The 14,745-nt window shown below is 42.3% G+C and overlaps 2 protein-coding genes across 2 annotated transcripts in view; one reads left to right on the plus strand and one right to left on the minus strand.

Moving 5' to 3' along the window:
* Positions 1-207: 207 nt before the first annotated feature.
* On the plus strand, positions 208-11,448 carry LOC126235525 (cuticle protein 19-like). Its single transcript, XM_049944244.1, has 2 exons — positions 208-539; positions 11,421-11,448. The coding sequence occupies exons 1-2, from the start codon at positions 208-210 to the stop codon at positions 11,446-11,448; spliced, it is 360 nt and encodes a 119-aa protein (XP_049800201.1).
* A 120-nt stretch (positions 11,449-11,568) lies between these two features.
* LOC126235526 (uncharacterized) overlaps positions 11,569-14,745 on the minus strand; it is a 124,453-nt gene continuing 121,276 nt past the window's right edge. Inside the window, exon 5 of the mRNA XM_049944245.1 lies at positions 11,569-11,877. Within this exon, the coding sequence (XP_049800202.1) occupies positions 11,569-11,877 (309 nt within the window). The remainder of the gene's footprint in view (positions 11,878-14,745) is intronic.

The raw sequence follows: 14,745 nt of genomic DNA on the forward strand, positions 1-14,745 counted from the left end.
AGTTCAGAGGAACAGGCCACTCCTTAGACACGTGCCATACAGTTATTACGAGCCCAGCAGTTTCATGGCCGGTCTGGTCCATTACCCACCTCCCGCTGAGCGGTCCGCTACTTTCGCCGCTGTCGCAGCACCAGGTGTGTCCCGTATATAAGGCTGTGCGCTACTGGTAGCCGACACCACTCATCGGCCAGCTCCACCTCCGCCGTCATGAAATCCGCCGTGGCCGTCGTCCTCGTAGTGTGCGCAGCGGCCGCCGCCCACGCCGGGCTGCTGCACCACGCGCCGCCCCCGCCGCCGCAGCACGAGATCATCTACGACTACGTGGCGCCGCCCCAGTACCGCTACGACTACGCGGTGCGCGACGGCCACACGGGCGACGCCAAGACGCAGTGGGAGTCGCGAGACGGCGACCGCGTCACCGGCGCCTACTCGCTCGTCGATGCCGACGGCACGACGCGCATCGTCGAGTACACTGCCGACGACCACAACGGCTTCCAGGCGGTCGTGAAGCGCGTCGGTCACCCCGCGCCGCCGCCCCCGCAGCCTCCGCGTCTTCCTGCCCACCCCGCCCCCGCTCCGCACCCCTACCCTCTGCCTTACCACGGTTGATCAACCAGTCCATTGGTGAGGCCTACATTGCCATCCTCAATCCACTTTATCAGACGATAACCACGAACTCTCTCCCTAATCGTCTTTCTTTGATTCAACCTTACTTGTACAAAACTGCCTTGTTGATATCACACTGTTTGTTGATAAATATATTAAAATAAAATTGTTCGATTAAAATTCGCTCGTTATTATGTTTTCTGTCCAAATCAAATTTCTCTGTTTTATCTCAAATCACATTAGGTGGAATACCAAGTCTGAGGCGTGAATGGGAATTTGGATTGAGAAGGGGTACATGCAGTTGTGGAAAGCCACTGTGCACAGTGGTTAGCGCCTCCCCCTAGTGAGCGGGAGACTTGGGTTCGAATTCCGGCCATGGTACAAATTTTCACTCGTCGCTTCAGTCTGCATATATGCACGATGAAACTATTCCTTCAGATAGCACCGACGTCCATAGCGTGGTTAGACAATGTTCCTCTCTGCTGTGGCGCTCGACTCGGATGTAAGCTGGTTCGAATCCTGCTGGTGGATGAAATTATTACTGCCAGTATTTGGCGGACACGGGGAGGTGAGGTGATGGCATGAAGTTCCTGATCGCCAGTTTTTGTGCCTGCGTTAAATTGCAAACATCTCTGCAGTGTCTCATAAAGTGAGGGCATTTGGTACTGTTCATAATGATATGACCGTCGGATGGGGCACTGAGCTCGACAGACCCCTTGGTTTTATTCGAGGAAGAACACCTAAGAGATCGCTGAAAACTGAAATTATGAAACAGTCGTGGAAAGAAATATGCATCGCATACAAATGCGTAAGTCCAGCTGCTTCGCGTGTCTACAACGTTATTTTGTAAACGTCTCTAGACCAACGCCCATTCATAGCTCTATAGGCGCCTATTGTTTACACCAACAACCATTTGCGTTTTGCAGTTGAAAGCAGTAAAAAGCGCTTCCAGATGTCGCGGACTAGATTGTAGAACTGTCTCAGCAGTAAAGAATAAATGTATTAAAACTTCATGCTTGATGAGGCATTTTTTCACGCATCTAAATGTTTATGAACTATGAGTCGTACAGGATTCATTTCAGTAGGTACATTAATCGGAATATGTTGACACAATCTGCAAAATATGTTGCGAATAGAGTTAGTAGCACAGAACTAATAAATTTTTAACGTCATGCATCATGCGGCAGTTATTCACGCATCTTATTGTTTTCGACGTCTTATCTTTTGAACTATGAAAGGTACGTGGTTGTTACTCAGTCAGCGATTGTGGCCTGACAGTAAGGGGTATGTGTACCAAGTTTTGTTGAAATCGATCCCGTGGTTGTGATGCTGGAACATCGATGTATTATAATTAGTTGCGCTAAAGAGGCGTCTTTGAAAGTTTATGAAAGAAAGTGCTGGCTTCCATGGTTTATCCAGACTGAAACCGGTATCTCTGTTAGCAAATCATGGAATCAGACACACACACATTTTCATAATGTGTGTAGATGAAATGGTTTCCCCTTTTCTAATATAATAGTTCTTGCTTCCAGTCACAATTTTTTACCTCTCCTCTTCGCGGTGCCTCGCAGGAAATGCATCGTATCATCAAGTGTCTTTTTATGTAAGTTCCTTTTTTTGACGTGCACTGTGGAGTGTGTAGTGGTGTACACCTTGAGTTACTTTCTACATAAGCGGACAACAAGAAATTCGTAAATAATACTTTTAAATTCAACAGCATCTGTGGGGATACAGACGCAATTAATTACAAAATCACGCTTTTATACTTTATAGTAAAATGAGCAGAGTAATGCAGTATCTCACATATCGAAAACATAATGTCTAAAATGGCATCGTACACTGTAAACACACTTTTTAACGGGAATTATTTCCCGAAATATGTCGTGCAGCAAATTAATAAAAAAAGTCGTGACTAGCAGCAAAAACTTATTTTGCAGGAAACAAAACCAGTGATAATTGCTGACCACAGCAGGATTTCTCGGCTGATTTCAAATCTGTTTCTATGTTTTTTGCACTTCGTAATTTCTTATAGTGATGTGTGACTCAGTATTAAATAACTGTGCTTATTTGTGTGAAATGGAATGTGAAGAAAGCCCGCATCTCGTGGTCGTGCGGTAGCGTTCTCGCTTCCCACGCCCGGGTTCCCGGATTCGATTTCCGGCGGGGTCAGGGATTTTCTCTGCCTCGTGATGGCTGGGTGTTGTGTGCTGTCCTTAGGTTAGTTAGGTTTAAGTAGTTCTAAGTTCTAGGGGACTGATGACCGTCGATGTTAAGTCCCATAGTGCTCAGAGCCATTTGAATGTGAAGAAACTTACCTATAAAGGAAAATATTGGATCGCCTGGTACAGTATATTTCGGGAATGCAGCTGCATAAGCACTATTTCTTCTTTTTTCAGTACATCGGCCATCTTCAGTACTTACTCCGTTGTTTAAAACCACAGATATACAAGCGCCAGAGACGTTGATCGGCAACAGAATGTATAAATTGAGTCTGTGACTACGCGGTCGACCCATGCTGGAACATCGATGTATTATTATTAGTTGCGCTAAAGCGGCGTCTTTGCAGGTTTATGAAAGAAAGTGCTGGATTCCATGGTTTATCAGACTGAAACCGCCATCTCTGTTAGCAAATCATGGAATCGGACACTGTCTTTAAAAAGTTCGCAAACACATCGCTACAATACAGCTAATGATGATACATCTATATACAGTTCCAGCATGGTCGACCGCATACCCACAGATTCATTTTATGCGTGATCTTTGCTTCCGATCAGCGTCTCTGGCCCTTGTGTATGTACCGTTTAAAACCACGGAGGGAGTAACGGAACGAGCACTGTAACTAGAATCTGTCGGCTCACCACGAAAATGGCCGAAAAGTATGCGGCCGAAATATTGGAAAAAGAAGAAATTTTAGCGGCTGCATTTCCGAAATGTAATGGATCAGTTATTGCGCTGAAAAAACACGAAGGCACACATTGGATGTTCTGTTGTATTTTATCCATTTCAGTGTCTACCAACAGTCCGACCTATTTGTGCCCAGCTTCCCTTGAAACCTTATCTCTTAAACGTTCATGTTCGAAATGGCTAGTTGCAGCTGCTTGTCATTTTCATGGCGACAGTTCGAAAATTCCCAGGGAAGGAAAACAGGCGACAAAATATCAAGCTGACTTTTTTTTGTCATCAGTCTCCTGACTGGTTTGATGCGGCCAACCACGAATTCTCTCCTGTGCTAACCTATTCATCTCAGAGTAGCTCTTGCAACCTACATCCTCAATTATTTGCTGGATGTGTTCCAATCTTTGTCTTCCTTTACAGTTTTTGCCCTCTACAGCTCCCTCTTGTACCATGGAAGTCATTCCCTCATGTCTTAACAGATGTCCTATCATCCTGTCCCTTCTCCTTATCAGTGATATCCACACATTCCTTTCCTCTCCAATTCTGCGTAGAGCCTCCTCATTTCTTACCTTATCAGTCCACGTAATTTTCAAAATTCCTCATTAGCACCACATCTCAAATGCTTCGATTTTCTTCTGTTCCGGTTTTCCGACAGTCCATGTTCCACTTCCATACATGTACCGGACGTACATTCTCAGAAATTTCTTCCTCAAATAAGGCCGATATTTGATATTAGTAGACTTCCCCTGACCAGGAATGTCTTTTTTGTCATAGCTAGTCTGCTTTTGATGTCCTCCTTGCTCCGTCTGTCGTTGCTTATTTTACAGCCTAGGTAGCATAATTGCTTCATCTACTTCGTGACCATCAATCCTGATGTTAATTTTCTCGCTGTTCTCATTTCTACTACTTCTCATTACCTTCGTCTTTCTTCGATTTACTCTCAGTCCATACTGTGTACTCTTTAGACTGTTCATTCCGTTCAGAAGATCATGTAATTCTTCTTCACCTTCCCTCAGGACAGCAATGTCATCAGCGAATCGTATCGTTGATATCCTTCCGCCTTGAATTTTAATTCCACTCCTGAACCTTTCTTTTATTTCCATCATTGCATCGTCGATGTACAGATTGAACAGTAGGGGCGAAAAGATACATCCTTGTCTCACATCCGTTTTAATACAAGCACTTCGTTCTTGGTCGGCCACTCTTATTATTCCCTCTTGGCTGTTGTTCATATTGTATATGACCCGTCTCTCCCTACAGCTTACCCCTACTTTTTTCAGAACTTCGAACATCTTGCACCAATTTACATTTTCGAACGCTTTTTCCAGGTCAACAAATCCTATGAACTTGTTTTCTCTTTAGTCCTTCTTCCATTATTAACCGCAACATCAGAACTACCTCTCTCGTGCCTTTACCTTTCCTAAAGGTCGCAGGTTCGAACCCTGCCTCGGACATGGATGTGTGTGATGCCCTTAGGTTAGTTAGGTTTAAGTAGTTGTAAGTTCTAGGGGACTGATGACCTCAGATGTTAAGTCCCATAGTACTCAGAGCCATTTGAACCATTTTTCGAAAGTGAGATATGGCATGTCGCCAGACTCCTACATTCTACACACCAACGTGAATGTGGTTTTGTTGCCACCTCTGCCAATGATTTTAGAAATTATGGTGGTATGTTATCTATCCCTTCTGCCTTATCTGACCTAAAGTCCTTCAAAGCTCTTTTAAATTCTGATTCTAATACTGGATCCCCTATCTCTTCTAAATCGACTCCTGTTTCTTCTTCTATCACATCAGACAAATCCTCCCCCTAATAGAGGCTTTCAATGTATTCTTTTCACCTGTCCGCTCTCTACTCTGCATTTAACAGCGGAATTCCCGCTGCACTCTTAATGTTATCACTCTTGCTTTAATGTCACGGAAGGGTGTTTGACTTTCCTATGTGTGGAGTCTGTTCTTCCGACAATCATTTCTTTTTCCATGTCTTCACATTTTTCCTGCAGCCATTTCGTCTTAGCGTCGCTGCACTTCCTATTTATTTCATTCCTCAGCGACTTGTATTTCTGTATTCCTGAATTTCCCGGAACATTTTAGTGTTTCGTCCTTTCATCAATTAACTGAAATATCTTTTCTGTTACCCATGGTTTCTTCGCAGTTACCTTCTTTGTACCTGTGTATTTCTTTCCAACTTCTGTAGCTGCCCTTTTAAGATTTGTTCATTTCTCTTCGACTGTACTGCCTGCTGAGGTATTCCTTATTGCTGTACCTATAGCCTTAGAGAACTTCAAGCGTATCTCGTCATTCCTTAGTACTTCCGTATCCCACTTCTTTGCGTATTGATTCTTCCTGACTAATGTCTTAAACTTCAGCCTATTCTTCATTGCAACTATATTGTGATCTGACTCTATACGTCTGCTGCTGGGTACGCCTTACAATCCAGTATCTGATTTCGGAATCTCTATCTGACCATGATGTAATCTAACTGAAATCTTCCCGTGACTCCCGGTCCTTTTTCAAGTATACCTCCTCCTCCTGTGATCCTTAAACAGGCTATTTTCTGTTACAAACTGAAACTTGTTACAGAACTCAATTAGTCTTTCTCCTCTCTCATTCCTTGTCCCAAACCCAAATTCTCCTGTAATCTTTTCTTCTACTCCTTCCTCTACAACTGCATTCCAGTCCCCCATGACTATTATATTTTCATCTGCCTATACGTACTGTATTATCCTTTCACTATTCTCATACACTTTCTCTATCTCTTCATCTTTAGCTTGCGACGTCGGCATGTATACCTGAACTATCGTTGTTGGTGTTGGTTTGTTGTCGATTCTGATAAGAACGACCCTATCACTGAACTGTTCACAGTAACACACTCTCTGCCCTACCTTCCTTTCCATAACGTGTCCTACTATCCCGTATCCATAGGTGCATTTAAAAGATTCCACTCGGAGTTGTTCTAATCAAAGTTCAAATGGCTCTGAGCACTACGGGACTTAATTTTTCAGGTCATCAGTCCCCTAAAACTGAGAACTACCTAAACCTATCTAAACTAAGGACATCACACACATCCATGCCCGAGGCAGGATTCGAACCTGCGGCCGTAGCGGTCGCGCGGTTCCAGACTGTAGCGCCTAGAACCGCTCGGCCACCATGGCCGGCAATTGTTCTAATCCATAGCATTATTGGAACCTACGTTTCTCCTCCAGCACGGTGCTCCACATGGAACGGGTAGAAATGATAGTAATGAAATACTTGGAGCCAACTTTAAATAAGCTAGCCTACAAGTGGGCAGCAGTATGTCTAGTATTTACTATAATGGATACAATGTCGGTATAGATATAGCCCAGTGTTCAGAGCTGCCTATCAATCGATAGTTTAATAGCTATGAAGATTCTTGAAAGCTTCCGATAATGTTATTTCAGTTTATTTCAATTCTTGTAATGTATTAGTTACCTTATCTGAGACCGTATACAGGTGCCTGCTGTGACCTATGACCTTAAATTTAATTTTTTTTGTTTAAATACAAATCCACTTTTTTGTATGTTTGATAAAATTTGGAAGAACTCACCCTTGTTATGTAGTGATCATAAACATATGATGGTAAATTTACCACTTATGAAATTTATGAAATCAGGTTGTAACCTAAGAGAATACATAATATTTTTATCACAGATATACGGTTACTCTTCGATGTATTTGAATTTATTTAGAAATAGTTTGAGGCTATAATAGATGTTTCCATATTTTTTGCGTAGGTCATGGACACAGATAAAAACTTATTCCCATCGTGACTCAGTCTGGTATATTTAAGTGTATGTCCAGTTCCATAGTCTAATAAATCCTTTCATATTTTTGTGTAAGCCACAGGCACAGATAAAAACTTATTCCCATTGTGATCAAGTACAGTTTTAGTGCTCAATTTGGTTGTGCCATAAGCGAAAGCCAGACTTTTAGGTACTCGTGCCCGAGTGTATTACAACAGCGTTGAGGCCGTTGATCCCACAAGACAATATTCGTGGAGGAAGAACGTCTGAAAACCAATGTGCCTGTCCTTTGGTATCTCGAGGGAGAACGTTCCATCCTTTTAACGTTTAACGCAGAGGTCCTGCCATAAATTTTTTTGAAGTCCTGGATGAAAGCATTTAGATCTCCTTGAAGGAATAGATGTGTACGTGTTGTCGATTGATAACGTAGAAATAGATCATTACAAACAGACATAAGTAGAAGCAAAAAGAGTAACCTAAAATTAATGGAGCTTCATGTTGTATTATTTTTTCTTTCAAATGATAACTTCCTTCTCCTTCTAAGATACAGTGGAAGGTATTGAGATACGTATACACTATCTAATCAAAAATTTTCCGACACCTGTTAGTAAACATTGATATGGGCTGAGTCCACTCTTTGCCTTTATGACGTCTTGAATTCTGCTGGGGACACTTTCAGTGAGGTATCTGAATTAATGTGGAGGTACGGCAGTGCAGTTTTCCTCAAGAGCCGAAACCAGACAAGGTAGTAATGTTGGACGCTGGGTCCGGAGCGAAACCGACGTTCTGGCTTATCCCAAAGGTGTTCCTCTGCGTTGAGGTCGGACTCTGGGCAGACCAGTCCATTTCAGGAAAGTTCTTGCCCACGGACCACTGCCTGACAGGTGCTGCTTTACGACACGGTGCACTGACATTCTATACAGTCATCGTATCGGAGCTGTTCCTCTACTGTAAGCAGTATACAGTGGCATACAATGTGTTCCTGTCGATCCGTATTTAGCGTTCTTTAAACGCTGTTAGGGGTCCACAGATTATCCAAGAAAAACACCCCCCCCCTTTCGTAACACTACCTCCTGCGTGTTTCACTGTTCATACGACGCATACTGGCGAGTAACATTCTCAAGGCATTCGACAAACCCAGACACTTCCATTGGATTTTCTGTAACTCCCTACGCACAGCCATTGTGTAGGTTGGACTTTAGCTAGCACTCTGAAATTCAGGAGTGACTCCTTCCGCAGATTTGATTCCATTTTTAAGTCTCCCTATGCAACGCGCGACGGTCCCTATCCGTCAACACATCAGATTTGCCTGATTTGTGTTTAGCTGTGGTCGTTGCTTCGCGTTTCGACTCCACAGTCACGTCACCAGGAATCGACTTGAGCAGTTTTAGAGTGGTTGAAATGTCCCTGGTAGGTTTGTTACTCGGGTGGCATCTGATGACGGTCACCTGTTCACGTTCGAAAACGCTGAACTTCTTAAACGATCCGTTCTGCTTTTACTTCTTTTGTACTGTCAACACAATATTCCTCACCTCCTTTTGTAATGTGGGTCCGCCTCTCGTGACGTCTACAGGCCAATTCTGCATGATATATGGGTGCCCGGATACTTTTGATCAGATAGTGCAATATATTACGTAATCTGGCTTTCTTTTTACAATTATTTTTATTTTTATGCGGTATTCCAATATAGCACTTGCACAGAGAGATCCCAAGGGGTGGGACTGACTTTTTTAAACAATATATGTGGTGACGTAGGTTAGGGTCCCAGGTATCTCACCCTGTAGCCATTCACCATGGTGGGCGCCAGTTTGAGAGTAATCGACGAGAAAAATATTTTCGTAACTATGTGTGATGTTCTAGAGCTCTAAAATGACAGAAATAAATTTAGTGGTGTTGTTGCGTAGTGGTTAGCATAGGGGACTGAATTGTAGGACATGGAAGGTTCAACTCTTGTAAAATGTTTCAATTATTTTCATTTTTAAATAGTTATCGAAATTTATTTGATCACTATTTTTAATGAATTACATTTTCAAAATTTTGAATCCTTTGTCACGTAATTTTATCATTGTATTAACTTTTTCAATTGCTGTTATTTTTTCTCCCTATCATTCTGTTTTCATCTGGAATCTTTCTGTATGTGATTTTAATTATTTTTTTGTATTAATTTTCATTTAATTTCTTCCGTTTGTTATCTTGTGTTTTTTTCCGTGTTACTGCGTTCATTATTTCTGTTGCCCATTTTGCGCATTTATTCATAAGCTCTTCTTTCGTGTAAGTCTTAATCTGCCTTATCATAGTGCAACAGGAATCTTTGTTTTAAATTTTTACATGATGATTACCAACCAAAAATTTGTACTTCTTATACATAATGAAAAATAAAGCTTTGACACCATTGCACAGGCAATATAAATATTTTATTCCGTCTTTTATTTTTTAACTGGCAGATTGACATTTTCAAACGCCTAAATATTGTGACAGATAAATAAAACTAATTAAAATTCCAAATGAAAATGAAATGATAGGAAGAAACAATAAGAACAAAATATAACGGAAACACAATGATTAAAATGACGTGCCAAAGGATTCGAAATTTTAAATGAATACATTAAAATCAACTATCTGAAAAAAAGTAATGATGAAAGTCGTTCCGATAAGTATTCAAATACAAGAAAATTGAAACTCCTGGCGGGATTTGAACCTTCTGCATTCTACATGTCAGTCTCATATGCTATCAACTACGTAACAAGGCCACTACATGTATTACTGTCAATCTTAGGGCTCCAGAACACCATGCAAAGTTACGGAATATTTTTTCGTCGATTACTCGCGAACGAGGGCCTTTCAGGATGAATGACTGTAGGGTGAGATACCTGGGACCATAAATTACATCATCGAATAGATGGTTTCGAAAAGACGATGCAGCCCCTGGCTATCTCTCCTTGTTAGTTAGTAATCTTAGATATCTTTTCTCAGAGTTCCATTATTTAGTCGTTCTTGTTCAACAGGACAGTTAAAAATCCCCAGCCGACTTGCATTGTTTCCATAAATCACTTGTAGCAAATGTTGGAGTTATTCGTTTAAAAATGGCTATTGTTGAAAGTTTAATTATTCTATATAGATACCAAGAAGGCATTATAGATCAACTTTTCATCCTCGTAATTGATTCCAAATCTGATACGTCTAGCATGTCTACGTTACAATCCAAGGATATGGATGTGACAAAAAATTTTCAATTCGCTTTGAGCTGTTGATATTTAGTTTCTTCTCAATATTATACAGGATAATCAGTACTACTACAGTTTTATGTTTAAAATTTTTATCGTTTGTTTTCTGGAAATTACATTTGAACAGAGCTGCAGGTAAACTAGCATCACATTATTACTTGCCACAAACGTCAGAGCATCTTTTTTGTAATAGACTGCTTTTTTTCTTTAATTGACACACAGACTGACTTGAACTCCAAGCATTGTTTGATGCTATTGAGAAGTTGGAAAGTCGGTGAATGCTTTGTTGATCAAATATTCATGCGAGAACGATTATGGATAACTGTACTGGTTTAATTTTTCTGTAAATCCGTTGTACATGTGTGCATGAAAATCTACTGAGCTGATTAAATCAATAACTTAGTCTAGCATGTCTCGGTTACAATACAAGGATATGGATGTGACAAAAATTTTCGATTCGCTTTGAGCTGTTGATACTTAGTTTCTTCCCAATATTATACATGACAGTCAGTACTGTTATAGTGTTATGTTTAAAATTTTTACCGCTTGTTTTATGGAAATTACATTTGAAGAGAGCTCCAGGTAAACTAGCATCACATTATTACTTGCCACAATAATCTGAAACGTCAGATTATCTTCTTTTGTACTAGACTGCTTTTTGACTTTAATTGACACACAGACTGACTTGAACTCCACTCCTTGTTTGATGCTATTGAGAACTTGGAAAGTCGGTGAATGTTGAGTTTTGTTGCCCAAATTTTCATGCGAGAACGACTATGGTCTATGGATAAAAGTAATGGTTTAATTTTTCTGTAAATTCCGTTGTGTGCATGGAAATCTCCTGAGCTGATCAAATCAATAACTTTGGATTAGGTGAAAGCAACAAACATTGACCCAATGTAGTTTTTAATCATATTTGTTTATTTCAACACAGTTCACAACAACAACATGAGATAACATAATAGTTTTGTACAAGTAAGCTGCAACAGAGAAAGACGATTAACAAGAGTGAGGAGGGAGATAGGAGGTGAAATACTTATAGTGGGTGTGAGTGATGCAGATGTTACCAATGTAGTGGCAGGCTAACCGTGGTAAGGCAGTGGGTAGGGGTGGGGGGCGGGAGCGGGGTGGGCGGGAAGACGCGGAGGCTGAGGGGGCGGCGGCGCGGGGTGACCGACGCGCTTCACGACAGCCTGGAAGCCGTTGTGGTCGTCGGCCGTGTACTCGACGATGCGCGTCGTGCCGTCGGCGTCGACCAGCGAGTAGGCGCCGGTGACGCGGTCGCCGTCTCGCGACTCCCACTGCGTCTTGGCGTCGCCCGTGTGGCCGTCGCGCACCGCGTAGTCGAAGCGGTACTGGGGCGGCGCCACGTAGTCGTAGATGATCTCGTGCTGCGGGGGCGGGGGCGGTGGGGGCGGCGCGTGGTGCAGCAGCCCGGCGCGGGCGGCGGCCGCTGCGCACACCACGAGGACGACGGCCACGGCGAATTTCATAACGGCAGCGGTGGAGGTGCCCTGTGAATGGTGCCGGCTATCGGTAACGCACCGCCTTATATACTGGGGCCACACCTGACGCTGGGACCGCGGCGAAAGTGGGTAGCCGCTTAATGGGAGGTAGGCAATGGACCAGAGCGCCCAGCTGTGATCTGGCCATGAAAACGATGGGTTCGTAATAACTGTATGGCGCTTGCCTAAGTCGTGTACTTTTCTTCTGAACTTCGTACTCAGTTGGTAAATGCTGATAACTCGTAGGTAGGTTACCGACTAACGTAATTTAAACAATTAATTGATTTTAACCGTGTAATCTTCTGATCTACAAGAAGGTGTGTGGCTTGTCGGAACAGCTGCTCCGCTGGAAATGAGATGTCTGTCACACTGTGTGTCAGCAACCGCAACGTAATTACGAATTTATAAGGGCCAGTTAGATGAAAACTAGACAGATGGAAAACGTTTAGTAAACTGTTTATTATGTCATAAGTAATCTCCATAACTGTTAATACATTTATCCCACTGTGACACAAGAGAGTCAATGCCACCATGGAAGAAGCTTGCAGTTTCTACAAACCCTGATTGTTCCTAGGCATGCACTTCTTCGTTCGAAGCAAATCTTCGTCCATGAATGTTAAAAACCATTCAAAAGGCAAGATCGCACAAAATATTTTTTACTCGAGACAGCCGATTTCAACAGTCTTAGCTGCTATCCTCATAGCTTAAACATTTATTTTTTTGTAGTAAAACATGTTCATTTTACGCTGACCTCACGCACGGGATGTCAAATGGGTAAAACTCAGCACTTTATAAACATTTGTCATCACTAAATTATTTAAAAACATACAGTATCTTTTGCAAAAGTCCATGTCGATATACATACTGCTCACAGACGCTTGTTACATGATACAAAACCGAGCGAGGTGGCGCAGTGGTTAGACACTGGACTCGCATTCGGGAGGACGATGGTTCAATCCCGCGTCCGGCCATCCTGATTTAGGTTTTCCGTGATTTCCCTAAATCGCTCCAGGCAAATGCCGGGATGGTTCCTTTCAAAAGGGCACGGCCGACTTCCTTCCCCATACTTCCGTAATCCGATGACCTCGCTGTCTGGTCTCCTTCCCCCCAACCAACCATGATACAAATGAGGTACACAATTGCACATATGAGTATATGCACAGCATATGTAACCAGATGCGCTGTTGTGTATCGTATTTGTATAATATGTAACGTCCCATTACAATAATTATAAATGACGGTGCTGGTAAAGCTCTTACGTTATTTGATTTTCAAACAGCTGATCAAAACTGAACGTACTCAGACATTTCTCTCTTTACTTATTCTGATCATCACTAAACTGCCACACATTTTTTTTTAATTGCAACGCAGTCTGACTTTCAATAATCCCTACAAGAGAATGGCCCTGACTAACAATAACCTATACCTTTCATGAATCACTTACCTCACAAAAATCTTCGTTACTCAAACTACTGCAATACAGCGAGCGCCAATACTGCCAGCTGAATAAAAGATTCTAACTACTGAAGTCACTAACTACTGATAGGCATAGTTAGCAAATGAAAGATTTTGATAGAGAACAAAGAATGTATTTACCCTAATAGTGTTCAAAAGTCATATATATCAGTTCATGACATCCAGTCTTACAAATTTCCTTTCCCTGACGGACAGACATCCAGATCGTCCGCTCTCAAACCTCTGCCATCTCTCTCCCCCCAGCCACCACTGCTGGCGGCTCACCTCCAAGTGCGCAACGCTACGTGCTGTTCCCACCCAACTGCCCAACACAGCAATAGTGAATATTCCAACAATGCCAACCAGCTACAGACTGCACACAGTCAGTGATTTACATACAGAGCATTACTTGGCGTTACCAACATAAAAACCTAAACAGCCTACTTACACATGTAACAAGTATCTATGAACAACATGCATACGGACATGGCCTTTTGGACAGGATACTGTGTATTTTTAAATATTTTAGTGATAACAAACGTTTATAAAGTGCTGAGTATTATCCATTTGACATCTTGTGCATGAGGTCAGCGTAAAATGCACATGTTTTATTACAAAAAAGTGTTGAAGCTCTGAAGGCGATGGGTAAGACTTGAAATCGGCTGTCTTGAATAAAAAATATTTTGTGCGATCTTGGCTTTTGGATGGTTTCTAACAATTAAAACGGATTGCTCTTCAGTACTCTCATAATGAGAAAATTCGATCAGTCCACGAATGTCTTTTTTCAGGGCTCCAAATATATCGAAATTACATAACGAGAGATGGAGACTGTACGAAGGATGCGTAAGGGCTTCCCAGCGGAACTTCTGCAGTGTATTCGGAACAACCTTGGCGACATCTGTGCGAGCATTATCTTGCAACAGAATGTCGCTGTCCCTCAGCAATCCTGGGCGTTTGGACTTGATGGTGCATTTCAATTTTTGGATTGTGTCGGTGTCCCACTGTGCGTTAATTGTGGGGCCGTGTCCTAGAAAGTCAATGATCAGTGGGCCAATGCAATCAAAGGAAAAGGTCATCACGACTTTCCTGGAGCTTTCGTGTCTGATATTTCGACTACGCTGCAGACGTTTCGCTGGGAAGCCACTTTCACTTTCTCCATGCAGTTCCGATATCTCCCGGCGCGATTTCCATGTTTTTGGAGCCCTGAAGAAAGACATTCGTAGCCGTCGACATGCTTCGGACGAAGAGGTCGTCACCGGGGTACAGTCATGGTTGCGTAGGGAATCGCAAACATTTTCC

The sequence above is a fragment of the Schistocerca nitens genome, chromosome 2, assembly GCF_023898315.1.
Source record: "Schistocerca nitens isolate TAMUIC-IGC-003100 chromosome 2, iqSchNite1.1, whole genome shotgun sequence".
Classification (NCBI taxonomy): Eukaryota; Metazoa; Arthropoda; class Insecta; order Orthoptera; family Acrididae; genus Schistocerca; species Schistocerca nitens.

Bases quoted from the DNA above. Each gene is read 5' to 3' on its own strand.
- LOC126235525 (XM_049944244.1), top strand. From the start codon at position 208: ATGAAATCCGCCGTGGCCGTCGTCCTCGTAGTGTGCGCAGCGGCCGCC. The intron at 540-11,420 runs GCAGCCTCCGCG...ATTTCAACACAG, and splicing joins CACCCCGCGCCGCCGCCCCC to TTCACAACAACAACATGAGA.